The 16,548-nt window shown below is 37.5% G+C and overlaps 1 protein-coding gene across 4 annotated transcripts in view; it reads left to right on the plus strand.

Annotated features, from left to right (window-relative positions):
• Window positions 1–16,548, plus strand: part of LOC136831352 (uncharacterized) — a 331,128-nt gene that overhangs the window by 195,990 nt on the left and 118,590 nt on the right. The window contains exons 1-2 of one of the 4 annotated variants that reach the window (XM_067091669.1): window positions 5,440–5,458; window positions 6,297–6,431. The exons of 1 other annotated variant lie outside the window; for it this stretch is intronic. In XM_067091669.1, coding sequence (XP_066947770.1) covers window positions 6,406–6,431 — 26 coding nt within the window. In that variant the 5' untranslated portion in view covers window positions 5,440–5,458; window positions 6,297–6,405. Of the gene's footprint in view, window positions 1–5,439; window positions 5,459–6,264; window positions 6,432–9,077; window positions 9,186–16,548 lie in introns of those variants that run through there. 2 more of the 4 variants (XM_067091668.1, XM_067091671.1) reach the window with 2 other exon arrangements.

Consider the following 16,548-nt stretch of genomic DNA (forward strand, 5'->3'; position numbering starts at 1 on the left):
TATATGTATATATATATATATGTATATATATATATATATATATATATATATATATATATATATATGTATATGTATATATATATGTATATATATATATATATATATATATATATGTATATGTATATATATATGTATATGTATATATATATATATATATATATATATATATATATATATATATATATATATATATATGTATATGTATATGTATATATATATATATATATATATATATATATATATATACATATATATATATATATATATGTATATATATATATATATATATATATATATATATATATATATATATATATATATATATATATATATATATATATATATATATATATATATATATATATATATATATGTCAAAGTCGAAGGAGGTTGCTTTAAACCTGATGAACAGCATCGAGTTAGGGGACAAGGAGAATTCCTTGTGTTTCCTTTCAATGTACTTTATTATGCTGACGTTTCAGGACCATGTGTCCCATTTTCAAAGCTATAAATTAAAAAGACAACAGAATTAAAAATAGACTCAGATTTTAAAACGAGAAAAAAGAAATTTTACATAAAAGTATAAAAAGAAACATAACAGAAAGGAACAATGAATACCAAATAGTGTTGAAGCAAAAGCTGAGTGACATTCAGGGCCCGTTTTGGTTCCAACGGAAACTCACGAGAGGTACAGAGGTGTTGACGTGGACTGAGTATTTAATTGGGGAACTAGTTGTTTAATAAAAAGAAATTCTAGTATTGACAGTTGGTGGTCATTCGGAGCTTTGCCTATTATTTTGAAATCCTTGTAATTGATATTATATCTGCATTTTTTCCCGTGGTCTCTTATGCATGAAAATTTGGGGTTTGATAATTTAGCACCCGTTCGGTAACTTACGCGACGATGAAAGTCTAATCTCACCTTCAACAACCTACAAGTGCAGCCCACGGCACTTCTCCAGGTCACATCTGGGGCAATTAAACAGGTATATGACTCCTGAGGTCATCAAAGGGTGCAGACTTTCTTTATATTTAAACACAGACTTGATCGTCATTGGATTATTAGGTATAGTTTCAATTCGAGAGCCGGTAAATATTTGTTTATTATCTGCCGTAAATCTTGGTAAAAATGTTTATCGTAGATAAGCGGGACACTTGCATAGAAAGATAGTTTAGGTACTGTTGGTATTCTGAGTTTTGGTTGAAAAATATTATTTAAAAATTTGCGCAAATGTTTGTAAAAGAGCTCAGATGGGAAACAGTTATTAATAAAATATTGGTGGAGATATAGAATTTCCTCGTGGAAACCATTCCAATCAGATGTTAAACTAAAGGCCCTGTGGAGGAGGGTTGACAAAGAGTTTAACTTAAAAGTAAAGAAACAATGGCTATAAAAATTAGAACCCAGACCGGTAAAAGTTTTTTTCCTAAAAATCGTAGTATTAAAATGATCATCGTGTCTTGAAACCATTATATCTAAGAAAGGCAATTTATTTTCACTTTCATATTCGACTGTAAACTTTATGTTTGGATGCATTTGGTTGGCATACTCAAGAAATTCATCTGCTCGATCTTTGTTCCTGAGCAGCAGAATGGTGTCATCAACATATCTGCTGTAAAAAAGCGGAAGGCAAGCTAAAGGGGAATCGTCCAGCAGGCGCTCCTCCAGGGAGCACATCAAAATGTTTGCAAAGGTAGGACCTATTGGAGATCCCATGGTCATTCCGTCAGTTTGAACATACGATTTCCCATTAAAAATGAAGGCTGTGTCCAGCACGGCCAATTGCAACAGTTTTTTAAAATCCGTGATATTAAAATGATTAAAAATGGTATCTGTATTCTACTATTTTTAAAGTCGAGGATCGAATAAATCGATTTTTAAAAAGTTTAAAAGACCGAAACATTATAAGTGCTGATACCTATGAATCCTTATATAGCACAGGTGCTTCCTATGGAATAATGTATGGATTACCCAAAATTCATAAAGAAGGTATCCCAATGAGACCTATACTTACCTCATATGACACTCCTAATTACAAACTGGCTAAATTTCTAGTCCCACTTCTAGCACCCTTAACTACCAATAATTATAGTATTAAAAACTCTGATAATTTTAAAGAAAGGATTTTATCACAAGACTCAGATCTTTTTATGGCTAGTTTAGATGTGGAGTCACTTTTTACTAATGTCCCTGTGGAAGAAACAATTGATATTATTTTAGACCGAATTTTTCCTAACCCAGATAGCATTTTTAATCATTTTAATATCCAGGATTTTAAAAAACTGTTGCAATTGGCCATGCTGGACACAGCCTTCATTTTTAATGGGAAAGCGTATGTTCAAACTGACGGAATGGCCATGGGATCTCCATTAGGTCCTACCTTTGCAAATATTTTGATGTACTCCCTGGAGGGAGGAGCACCTGCTGGACGATTGCCCTTTGGCTTGCTTTCCGCTTTTTTACAGCAGATATGTTGATGACACCTTTCTGCTGCTCAGGAACAAAGATCGAGCAGATGAATTTCTTGAGTATGCCAACCAAATGCATCCAAACATAAAGTTTACAGTCGAATATGAAAGTGAAAATAAATTGCCTTTCTTAGATATAATGGTTTCAAGACACGATGATCATTTTAATACCACGATTTTTAGGAAAAAAACTTTTACCGGTCTGGGTTCTAATTTTTATAGCCATTGTTTCTTTAATTTTAAGTTAAACTCTTTGTCTACCCTCTTCCACAGGGCCTTTAGTTTAACATCTGATTGGAATGGTTTTCACGAGGAAATTCTATATCTCCACAAATATTTTTTTAATAACTGTTTCCCATCTGAGCTCTTTTACAAACATTTGCGCAAATTTTTAAATAATATTTTTCAACCAAAACTCAGAATACCAACAGTACCTAAACTATCTTTCTATGCAAGTGTCCCGCTTATCTACGATAAACATTTTTACCAAGATTTACGACAGATAATAAACAAATATTTACCGGCTGTCGAATTGAAACTAATACCTAATAATCCAATGACGATCAAGTCTATGTTTAAATATAAAGAAAGTCTGCACCCTTTGATGACCTCAGGAGTCATATACCTGTTTAATTGCCCCAGATGTGACCTGGGGAAGTACGTGGGCTCCACTCGTAGGTTGTTGACGGTGAGATTAGACTCTCATCGTCGCGTAAGTTACCGAACGGGTGCTAAATTATCAAACCCCGAATTTTCATGCACAAGAGACCACGGGAAAAAATGCAGATATAATATCCATTACAAGGATTTCAAAATAATAGGCAAAGCTCCGAATGACCACCAACTGTCAATACTAGAATTTCTTTTTATTAAACAACTAGTTCCCCAATTAAATACTCAGTCCACGTCAACACCTCTGTACCTCTCGTGAGTTTCCGTTGGAACCAAAACAGACCCTGAATGTCACTCAGCTTTTGCCTTCAGCACTATTTGGTATTCATTGTTCCTTTCTGTTATGTTTCTTTTATACTTTTATGTAAAATTTTTTTTTCTCGTTTTAAAATCTGAGTCTATTTTTAATTCTGTTGTCTTTTTAATTTATAGCTTTGAAAATGGGACAAATGGTCCTGAAACGTCAGCACAATAAAGTACATTGAAAGGAAATACAAGGAATTCTCCTTCTCCCCTAACTCGATGCTATATATATATATATATATATATATATATATATATATATATATATATATATATATATATATATATATAGACATATATTTGTATGTAAATATGTATGTATATATTCTACATGACCAGGTCACCTGATACATTAAAATGAGTTGACTTTGATAGTTTTACATGATCAGCTTTCCTCGCCAAAGTCAGACTTTACTACTAGACTGAAAATCATATAAACTTTCACTAATTTTGAGTTATGTGATCAAACAAAACTTCCCACCACTACCTAGTTTGCACAGGGACCGAGATCAATTTAACTACTTTCATGTGCCAACATATGTAGATGATACATGCTAAATACAAAAAAAATTCCGCTAGCAGTTAGGAAGCTCTCTAGGTTTTCATCCAGATCTGGATGACCACCATGTCAAGAGACCTACAGTACGTCCACAATGTTTCATGTATAGCCTACAGACGGTCAAGCCGCTTCAATATCTCCAGCCGTTTATCCTCCAGATCTGCCTGTCACAGAATCGGTTCATACAATGATAAAGATAATCCGAACAAGAACAGAAACAGGGCACCTTAAAGTTCTGGTATGATGATGATAATGATAATAACAGCAATTTTGAAACGATTGTACATCCATTATTTATTTTTTCTGTGTGTAGCAACGATCGTTCATGATCAAGAACTCAACGTTTAGACTTGCTGACATCCAAATAGGCGCCAGCCTCTCTCCCCCTGGCTCGTCTGAGCTTTCGGGCTCACGTGATGTCTTGAGGGGCGTAGCCTCCTACACTCGCCTTCTCACTCGTATGGATTCTCGGGTCACAATAATAATAATAATAATAATAATAATAATAAATTTCTATTGCGATGGCTTTATAAATGGACACCACTGCTTGTGTAACACTTTTTTTTTTTTTTTTGCTTAAGTGATACGCATGACATTAAGATTTCATTCGCCGTCGATGATGGTACCAGATGGCTGTTATCGATTCAATGTCACAAGAAGCGCCCTCGCCTCTCTACTGGTTTCCAACGGTCTAAACATAGCGGCTTTCTATCACCGATTAAACATTCTTATTATCTTCAATGGGATAAAATGAATAATTTAGAGGGCTCATTTCTATAACTTTCTTCCAGGATACTAATTTTACCTTTACTAGACACCGCTCTCTGTTTCCTAAGGCTCTCTTGCTGTAGGCATTTCTTGTCTTTTTAAGGGAACGTGAGAACGCAACGTCCCTCTGAGACTTGTAAGGTTGCCTTAGTAATCTACTTGAGGTAAGTAACTGATCGTCCCAACATTTTGGTTATCATTTAGGCTTACTTTGCATAGAAATTTTTGATGTTATATATTTATATATATATTTGGTGAGTATATATATATATATATATATATATATATATATATATATATATATATATATATATATATATATATATATATATATATATATATATATATATATATATATATATATATATATATATGACGATGCTTTTTGTATACATAATTGAAAATAACTAATACAAGTATTTAAGGCAACAGCTAGGTCTGACTCAGCACTGTAGCTGATGCTTTCAGAATTAGTTTGCAACAATGATGTTCTTTTGGTTCGCTTGTAAGTCCCCTTCTCGTTCACCCGATAAGTTGTATATATAACCTCTGACGTAGACGAATTTCTCTGCTCTCATTGGTTATGTGGATTCTAGTGACGAGGGCTCTGGTTAATGCATCTTTGCAGCTTCTGCATAGAGAAGCAGTTCCAGTTTCACCTTTTCAGTCGCTAACATCTTTTTGGAGGTGAAGGAAGTTAAGGGAAGAGCTTTTCCTTCCTATGGTGCTTTTGGATTTTGAGACTCAAAGTCTTTTAATATTTTGTGTCATTCTGATTTCTTTGATTGAAAGTTTGACAACTGGAAGACCTCACTATGCTTGATTTTTTTTTATTAGATGGCGAATTAAGTTAGATATTTTTTCCTAGGAAATCAACTCAATATCCGGTGTTTTGGTTATATCATCCGTCATATAAGTTAAGATCTACATTTAATGAGGTGTCTTTGGTTTTATACGGCATTATTGCAAAGTAAGTCATATTCTGTGATCATTTATTTTTGTGGAAGCTCAAATCAAGCTCAGTAATCTGCGTGAATTTAAAAGGTGGGAACTTCAGTCGCGGTTAACAGAAATAAGATATTTTTCACTCGTAGCTCGGTAAGGCCACCCTCCCACTTTCCAGCCATTTCCTTTCTTCCCGATCAATATCCTTTGATGAGCTCACCTAAGTTTTCCCGTGCCAGTCATTGTTTTTAAAGTAAGATACTTCAGTATTTTTACACAAATAAGGTTCGGAAATTAGCTAGCTTCAGCATTTTTGACAAGCCTAAAATCCCATAAAAAAACTTCAGTGACAAAATTATAAATGAAAATAGAAATACTCGTATATTCTAACTACTGATTTGTAGTCCAAAATACCTGGTTTTGAATGGAAAAATGTGAGACGTCCACTTTGACAATGATCTGAGCTTTACTAAATACGTGTTATGACTCAACAGTGAACTTTTCGCTTGCACACTCATACTACAGCTCTGTTTTCATGTCCTGTTCTTCAAACTTCAGTCAAGGTCTAAATCATTTTCAGGAGAATGGGACAAGTTTAGTTCATCGAAACTCACTCAAGTCGACGAAATTTTATATGCCAAAAGAGGAAAATATAGAAATAGAAAACAAAGAAACGAAAGGAGAAAAAAATGACGATGAATCCAGTGGATATGGCGTGAGTAATTATTTCGTAGAACCCTGAGATGTTGATGTGCTGAGATTGAGAGTAGTTGTTTCTTTCTTTTGGCCATTATCCAAACTCTTGCAAAATCCTGCTTCACGATATACTCATTAGTTATTACAATTTACATGTAGCGAATTTTTTCCCATGACTGGGAGGGTTCTAAGTCCCGGATGGTATGGGACTGGGATGATCAGGCCTGAGGGGCACTACCAGCAAGCACAGAAGCGAAGGTCCATCAAGATCAGGCAGGGTTTTACAATTTTACTTTAAAGAATAAACTATTTAAATTTAACCTACATTAACACACAAGGACCACGCGGTCGGGTACAAAACAACTCTGAAAAGTTACAAAAAACTGATAAAACATGCTTCTAAAAGCCACAATTTTGTACAAAACATATTTCCGAACAATTAGGCTACACTTTTAACCAGTTATAAACTGCATCAAGCCTCGGATGGCAAAAGTGTGAAAGGATCAAACTAGCATACCAAATGAACCGGCTCTTGTTACAAAATGGACAACTTGGCTGGGGAAGTGACGACGTGGAGAGTGCTCAGCTTACCTCAATGATATGCCCTCGAGAAAGACGCATATCGCCTCTCTGCATGTCTCGTCGTCACCTCGGTTCCCTTTCAGAATTTCTACAAAGGTTATTTTATTAAAGAATGTACTTGAATTACTTAAAAAAGAGCGTCTCCGATACTCCTGATACAGATAACATAGGCAACTAGCCAGACACAAGTAATATTCAAACATATTTACAGAAAAAAGTGAACCACGAACTCAGCCGCCTGCTTACCACTCCCCCTTGCTTATCCTGAACGCTGTGAAGGATTGTCGAGAAAAAACGGATAAAAATTTTTCACGACAAATAACTTCATAAGTTTTTAAAGTCTCTCCTAAAACCACGAGGACATCAGTAACGACACCATACTGGTCGTTAAAAAAAAGATGCGCTTAAACATGTCCAAGTGTGTTCGTCGAGTAAACTAGGAAAAGGCTTCGTATTCCTTGTCGAATGCAGAATTATGACCCCATTTATTCACATTACCCCTGATAAAGAATTGCCACACACGAATTATACTACCGATGCCAATCTCAGCTACAGTTTGTGTCTAAAATCTATGTTCTTTTCACGGTATAATTCAATCCTGACATTTCCTCTTTTGGCCCAAGTATGTGAATCTTCTTTTGCATAAAATTTACTTCGATCAAGTTTCGTTCGACTTGGTTGTCGCTTTTGCAGCTTCTCCGAAGTTGAATGCTTAACAAAGGCTGTCTTCGGAAAACTTTACGACAGAATGAAAATATTGGGGTTTGAAGAAAAAATAACCGAGTCATAGTTTTCTTCCAAGAAAGGCATTTGGTCACATATTTTTTCCCTTTAAACCCACCTTCAAATAAGTGCTTTATCATTCCCAACTTTCACGGTGTTGAATTCCATTCCAATTGTATCCCTAGACAAAATGCTGAGTGGTAGCCTACACTTGGCTTCAGGAATTGTGGTGCAATACACACCACGGGAAGGTAAGGAAACGTCTGGCAAGTCCACAATGAAGTAAGTAATATCCCTGTGTTTAGCAAATGAAAAGCTGGTGGCAAAGTTACCCTTGAAACAAAGTTGCTAGATATGTAAACAAGTGACGAAGGAACGTTAATTAATTAACAACCTAGGGGGGTTGCCAGATTCCTCCTTAGTTCCTCGCTGGATGAGCGGGTTCCGTTCTCAGCTACCACTCTGTTGGTCGCGAGTTCGAATCTCCGACCGGCCAGTGAAGAACAAGAGGAATTTGTTTCTGGTGACAGAAATTCATTTCTCGCTATAATGTGGTTCGGATTCCACAATAAGCTGTAGGTCCCGTTGCTAGGTAACCAATTGGTTCTTAGCCACGTAAAAATAAATCTAATCCTTCGGGCCAGCCCTAGGAGAGCTGTTAATCAGCTCAGTGGTCTGGTTAAACTAAGATATACTTTAGATTCCTCCTTAGTTGACCATGATGTGTACCAAATTTCGTGAAGCCAGCCATTATGAGTTGCCCTCGAGCAAGAACCCATGCCAGCACAAGGCTGGCCTAATCTAAGACGACGACGATGCCAGCCAGCTATACCATGCTGTCAGGGAACTAACGTAGACAATGGAAGGCACTAATAAATGCGCAAGGGCGGTCCTAGACAGTCAACATTTGACGCGTAAATCTTTTGTGTCAATGAATTTTTTCCATTTTCGTCAAAAAATGCTTTGATACACACCTTAGACGCTCAAGTTTTTGGCGCAATTCTATATGTATAAAATCTGAGAATTTAGGGCCGCCCAGTATGATCGAATTTTTCCACACTAGAGAAGACCAGTGATTATCATACCTTTAGTTTCGTTTTTACTCAGATATTCGTCCTTAAATTCAACTCCTCGAGTAGGACTTCCATTGAGTATGTAGGGTGTTTGATTTCGTAACTTTGACATCATCAACAAACGCTAAACTTCGGCGTGCCTGCATATGAAATACTTGTACAGTTACATGAATACTTGAAACAGCCAGCTGAAAAAGCAGAAAAAAGTCATTGCTTACAAAAACCATCGTCAGAATGTGAACACACACCTCCTCCCCAAGCGTCGCCAGTGCGTACCCCCAGATAAGATAGTTGCTGATAGTGTCCGCCAGCAATGAATTGTCACTACTGTTTGATTCCTCGTTGTGGGTGAATGTCCCTGAATTGTTTGTTCACGCTCGGTGGAACTTTTTTCTGTAAGTAATTAGTATGCTAACGCACCCATAGAGCCCATTCGGAACTGTTAGATATAAGGAACTGAAAAACGAGTTACTGTGTTTCCAGTATAAGAAGGGAACAAAGAAGAAAAGTATTTCTTAGAGTATTTGCGAAAACCATAAACACCTATGCATACAAAGATGAAATGTAAAGCATCGATTCATCAAGGCGCAAACAAATACCTAACTTGAATGCATGGTTTCAGCAGGAGGGATGAGGGAGGGGGGCGGTCTCACAAAGTCCGGAGTCTTCTGAGGGAGAACTGAATGTTGATTGCCATTTTTTTAACTTGAAAATTTTCGAAGTTTTACATGGAAACATTGCTTACACATAAAAACATGAATACATCCAATATTTGCTAGATGAAGCTAAGGGAAAGTTAAAACTACAATATTGTCTTTTTACTCCGACAAAATCTTTACCACACACAAAAATATTAATTAACATCTATTTATTTTCTTAGAGGAGAACTATTTCGTGTTTTGAAAGGTATTGTTCATCCTAGGGAGAATTTTCTCATCTCCTATGATAGTAATCTGGAGGTGGGCCGATAAGCAGACGTCTGAAATATGAAATCGATATGAAATCGCTCTTTCATGTTGGGTTGATGCCCGATGGTCCTTGTCTTCTGCATCTTTTCTGTTATTCCCCAACGTTCTTTTCTGTTGTGAGCATATGTTTGCGTGTGTACACGCGCGTGCTCAACCTCTCTTGTATGACTGAACTCTTAAACAAATATGTATGTATATATATACTGTATATATATATATATATATTTATGTATATATATATATATATATATATATATATATATATATATATATATATATATATATATATATATATATATATATATATATATATATATATATATATATGATTATAATCATATATTTATACATGATTATTCATTTATCACATGATTCATTTATCACATCACCAGGTGAAAAATAAGAGACAGGATGTAATTCCTGACCGGTTTCGACTTTATTTCCAAGCCATTGACGAAGGACTGATACAGAGTATTAGAAGTCACAAATATATATACTACAGGAGCAGTACTGATGAACATACACAACCGTTAGAGACTATATATCCACACACAGGCCGGTGTCAAGGCAGGAGTGGCCTTCAAAACTCATTTGGCTAAAAATCACAATATACTCTCAGGGGACAATATTGATAAACATAACCGACCATAGGCGACATCAGATCCACACCTGGCAGGTGCCAGGGAGGCGGGGTTTGGAAAACTCATTAGCGGTGCTGCCCCCGTACTGTGTTTACAAATATGATAATCTTATTTTCATACATCTCTACTACCTACCTTAAAATTTAAACAATTTACAAATTTCTTTTGATATTAAAGGATCAAGTTTATACATCCCTTGACTGATATTCATATTATGGCTGTAACTTTCTTTTATAAAGCTAGATTCAATGATATTCCTTTCCAGTGCGTCATTAGGATATACAATCCTTTTTGCCCCTTCCCAGTTGATAGCGATTGTTCTCACTAACATGTACAAAAATACCACTGTTTCCTTGTGCATATCTCACACATTTTTATGCTGTTCTATTCTCTTTTCCAGTTTTTTTTATTCTCTTTTCCAGGTTTTTATGCTGTTCTATTCTCTTTTCCAGTTTTTTATGCTGTTCTATTCTCTTTTCCAGGTTTTTATGCTGTTCTATTCTCTTTTCCAGGTTTTTATGCTGTTCTATTCTCTTTTCCAGGTTTTTTGCTGTTCTATTCTCTTTTCCAGGTTTTTATGCTGTTCTATTCTCTTTTCCAGGTTTTTATGCTGTTCTATTCTCTTTTCCAGTTTTTATGCTGTTCTGTTCTCTTTTCCATGTTTTTATGCTGTTCTATTCTCTTTTCCAGGTTTTTATGCTGTTCTGTTCTTTTCCAGGTTTTTATGCTGTTCTATTTCTTTTCCAAGTTTTTATGCTGTTCTATTCTCTTTTCCAGGTTTTTTATGCTGTTCTATTCTCTTTTCCAGTGCTTTGCCCGTTTGGCCAATATAAAAGTTGTCACATGACTTACCCTGAATTTTATATTCACACCCTTTAGTACTGTCAGGGGAGTTCTTGATAAGTACATGTTTCATTGTTTTATTGTTCTTAAATGCGACATTAACACCAAAATTCTTGAGAAGATGGGGGATATCTTTCATATTATTATTATAAGGCAGTACAAGCAAATTTTTTGTGTTGTAAAATTCTTTTTGGTTTTGATACATTTTTTTCCGCTTCTAATGCACTGTTTAATACACTGTCAGTCTATTTCAATTTTTTGCCTGCATTCCTAATCTTATCTTTTCCCTCATCAATATATTCAGGGCTACATACACGTAATGCTCTTAAAAACATAGATGAAAACACTGATTTTTTAACGTTATTGCTTTGTCTGGAATAGAAATGCACATAGGAAGAAATATTAGTATGTTTTCTATACACTATATTTAAACCCACTACTATTTCTTCGTATGAGGACATCCAAAAAGGGTAAGCACCTATCATTTTCCATTTCCATAGTGAATTTAATTGATGGTACTAATTGATTTAACTTGGCAAAAAAGATATTTACATCTTCGTGCCCTGGCTATACACAAATTATGCCGTCAGCATATCTAAACCATGTTACATTGTATGGAATTATGTTGTTTAATATTTTCTTTTCAAAAAAATTCCATGTATAAGTTACTTAACACTTGGGATAGAGGGTTTACCATTGCCATACCAAAATTTTATGAGCAAAATTTACCGTTAAATTCAAATTTACATCCTTTCACACATAATTTAATCTGTTCAATTATAGTGCTTTTAGAAAATGGGATATCCAGCTGTGTGTCCTCTAATAATTCCGGTAAAAACTCCATCAGATCATCAATTGGCACCTTTGTGAATAGTGATACTACATCAAAACTCACAAGCCTGGATTCACTATTAATCTGTACATTAGTTAATTTATTTATCAGGTCCACATTATTCTTGATACTGGTATTTGAGATAGTACCTACCAGTGGGTTCAGAATATCCACCAGGTACTTTGCTAGATTGTAAGATGCAGAACCAACTGAACTGATAATTGGCCTGGCAGGAAAGTTTGTTTTGTGGGGTTTTATTGTACCATACATGTACGGTAGTGATGTTGGTCACACACAACTTCTTTGTAAGGCTTTCGTTACCTTTTAAGAGGTTTTTCACTTTCCTATTGAAACCACTGTTAACATTGTCTGTCTAACGGGTTCTTATTTAATTCTTTATATGTGCTATCATCACCCAGGAGACTATCCATTTTTTCTATATATTCACTTTTATTTAAAATTACTAGAACGCCTGATTTATCTGCTTTTGTCATTTGTATATTTTTATATTTTTTAGTTCATTGATAGCAACCAAAAATGTTTCGGGACGTTTGTGGTGTCTGATTTTTTTCATACTTCCATAAATCACTCCCTTAACTATGTTCACTTTGTGAGGGTGCAAAAGAGAGAGCAGGTAGACATTGACTGCTAGTTTATTAAGGGAGCAGGCCGCTTATAAAGCAGCGTGCGGACGTCAGTACAAAGACATACAAGGACATACAGGTGACCTGAGGTTAATTGTTCTCAGTGTGAAACAGGACAGGTAAATACAGATAACGTGACAAATAAAATTAACATATTAGACACAACAATGCTCTGACACATGTACAATACAAAAGGGTCTAAATGAGTAAGTAATAAATGCACACTTACATAAATAAAACATGGCTAGGTACCCCAACCTAAGGTCAGGGGGAAAAAGGCACCGTAGAAAACGGGAGGTTTCACTAGAGAAAACCCGTTGAGTGGGGGCTTTACAATACTCCCCCCCAAGACGTAGGTAATGTCTGATTAAAGCAAGTATCTGCTGGGGCACTGGAGAGGGCCACGGCTCCGTGATCAGCTGGGGGGTGTGTTGCGTGCGGGAGTGGTTGGCTGCAGCGCTGCCTGGGTCCAGGGCCTTGCGGGGGCGGCCACGCAACTTTCTTGTGGGTGGGGTGGGCTGCGGGGGCGACATCTCCTGCGGAGGGCGCTGAGGGGTGTCGCCGATGTCCTCCTCCAACAGTGCGGGCTTGAGGTGGTCTGTCGACACCCAGTCGTTTTTCCCGTGAATGGCCAGCCGGAATGCCTTTTTGTTTCTTTCCAGCATGAGGAAGGGGCCCCTGTAGGGCCTGGTTAAGGGCGGGCGGACGGCTTCGTTCCTGACGAAGACGTGGGTGGTGGAAGACAGACCGGGAGGTGTGAAAGGTGTCTTCCTGTTGGTATATGTCCGCTGGCAGGGGGCGAACTTTCTGACCATGTCACGGAGCCTCTGGACCGTCAGGTTGTGGCAATCTCCCATGATGAGTTTGCCCAGGACTACAAGAGACTCCCCATAGACTTTCTGCTGCGGACGGGTCGCCGTTGGCTCTGGGGGCAGTCTTCAGCCCGGGGAGGACCCAGGGCAGCTGGTACTTCCAACTCTCGGTGGTGCAGCGGGCCATGAGGGACGCCTTCAGGGACCTGTAGAACCTTTTCACCAATCCGTTGGCTGCGGGGTTGTAGGCGGTGGTGCTGTGGTGAGTGGTCCCCAGCAGGCGTGCCATGGCGGTCCACAGCTCAGACAGGAAGGCTTGACCCCTGTCCATTGTTATATGGTCCGGGACACTGAACTGGCTGATCCAGCTGGAGAGGAGGGCCTCGGTGCACGCACTGGCTGTGGCTTCTTCCATGGGCGTCGCTTCGGGCCACCTTGTGGAGCGGTCGACGACCGTCAGGAGATACCTGGCCCTGCCTGATGGGGGAAGGGGGCCTACCACATTGACATGGATGTGTCCGAAACGTCTTCCTGGCTGGGGGAAGTCGCCCACCCCTGACTCGGTGTGGCGTCCTACTTTGCTGGTCTGGCACCGGATGCACTGCCTCGCCCAGGTCGTTGCGTCCTTCCGTATGCCGTGCCAGTGGGTTTTGCACAAGGGAGATATCAGACTCCGCGAAGTTCACGGTTATTTGTATGTGGTAGGGAATGTCTGCGTCCATGCTCGCTTCTGCACTCTCACTCGGAGTGTGAGTTACACTCGCATCAATATATGCTTGGGAGCGTGCCATGTGGGTCCGCTAATGACGCCAGTGATCTGCCGACGAGGGTCGGTACACCCAAATGCTTTGTTAAAGCGTCGTAGTTAGTCCGTTAGGGGCGAGGGGTAGTTCATCGGGCCAAGACTAAGTCGCCGTTTGGGTCCGTTAATGGCTCTGGGAACCACTCCGGGGTCACCACTGTGAGAGGGTGCAAAAGAGAGAGCAGGTAGACATTGACTGCTAGTTTATTAAGGGAGCAGGCCGCTCATAAAGCAGCGTGTGGACGTCAGTACAGACATACAAGGACATACAGGTGACCCGAGGGTAATTGTTCTCAATGTGAAACAGGACAGGTAAATACAGATAACGTGACAAATAAAATTAACAGATTAGACACAACAGTGATCTGACACATGTACAATACAAAAGGGCATAAATGAGTAAGTATTAATGCACACTTACATAAATAAAACATGGCTAGGTACCCTGACCTAAGGTCAGGGGAAAAAGGCATCGTAGAAAACGAGAGGTTCACTAGAGAAAACCCATTGAGCGGGGACTTTACAACTTCTTCACTCGTTAAATCACTATATTTTCCCAAATTGCGCTGTCCTTTAGTAATTCCACACTGTGCCTTCGGCCAGTAGATAAAGCAAAATTTAAACCGTAGCCTAAGGCACTAGTTACACTTCTATCCAGATGTTTGTTTGATATGTTGACGACCCATTCATGGTTGCCGTTGTTGGTCCAAGGGCTTCTTTCAATCAGCAGTTTCATTTTATTGTCGTGTTTATGTTTCAGTTTCTGATACACTTGACTCCTCATCTTCACATGGCAATGTTCACGCAGGGAATCTCTCCAATCTGGTGGTATTAGGCTTCAAAATGTCTTCTTTTTCTCGTGAGATCTCAAAAATTCTTTTTGGTTTCCGGTATCTTGATGTTTATATGTTTTTCCAATATAGCTCATTGTATTTCACCGAACAGTTGGTCTTCTAATTTCAACAGGGAATTAGTTATCGGTCTTAGTATCATTTGTTCACCCCGACATTCACGTAGTGTGTATAGAAAACCCACTAATATTTCTTCCTATGAGCATTTCTATTCCGGACAAAGCAATAAGGTTTAAAAAATCAGTGTTTTCATCTATGTTTTTAAGAGCATTATGTGTATGTAGCCCTGAATATATTGTTGAGGAAATAGATAAGATTAGGAATGCAGGCAAAAAATTGAAATAGACTGACAGTGTATTAAACAGTGCATTAGAAGCAGGAAACAAGACTATGTATCAAAACGAAAAGAACCTTGCAACACAAAAAATTTGCTTGTACTACCTTATAATAATAATATGAAAGATATCCCCCATCTTCTCAAGAATTTTGGTGTTAATGTCGCATTTAAGAACAATAAAACAATGAAACATGTACTTATCAAGAACTCCCCCGACAATACTAAAGGGTGTGAATATAAAATTCAGGGTAAGTCATGTGACAACTTTTATATTGGCCAAACGGGCAAAGCACTGGAAAAGAGAATAGAACAGCATAAAAAAACCTGGAAAAGAGAATAGAACAGCGTAAAAATCCTGGAAAAGAGAATAGAACAGCATAAAAAACCTGGAAAAGAGAATAGAACAGCATAAAAAACCTGGAAAAGAGAATAGAACAGCATAAAAAAACCTGGAAAAGAGAATAGAACAGCGTAAAAATCCTGGAAAAGAGAATAGAACAGCATAAAAAACCTGGAAAACAGAATAGAACAGCATAAAAAACCTGGAAAAGAGAATAGAACAGCATAAAAAACCTGGAAAAGAGAATAGGACAGCATAAAAAAACCTGGAAAAGAGAATAGAACAGTAAAAAACCTGGAAAAGAAAAACCATAAAAACCTGGGAATGAGAATAGAACAGCATAAAAAACCTGGAAAAAGAGAATAGAACAGCATAAAAAAAACCTGGAAAAGAGAATAGAACAGCATAAAAAACCTGGAAAAGAGAATAGAACAGCAGAATAAAAACATAAAAAAAAAAGAGAATAGAACAGCATAAAAACCTGGAAAAGAGAATAGAACAGCATAAAAACCTGGAAAAGAGAATAGAACAGCATAAAAAAACTGGAAAGAGAATAGAACAGCATAAAAAACCTGGAAAAGAGAATAGAACAGCGTAAAAATCCTGGAAAAGAGAATAGAACAGCATAAAAAACCTGGAAAAGAGAATAGAACAGCATAAAAAACCTGGAAAAGAGAATAGAACAGCA

The sequence above is a fragment of the Macrobrachium rosenbergii genome, chromosome 48 (genome assembly GCF_040412425.1).
Source record: "Macrobrachium rosenbergii isolate ZJJX-2024 chromosome 48, ASM4041242v1, whole genome shotgun sequence".
In the NCBI taxonomy this organism is placed as follows: Eukaryota; Metazoa; Arthropoda; class Malacostraca; order Decapoda; family Palaemonidae; genus Macrobrachium; species Macrobrachium rosenbergii.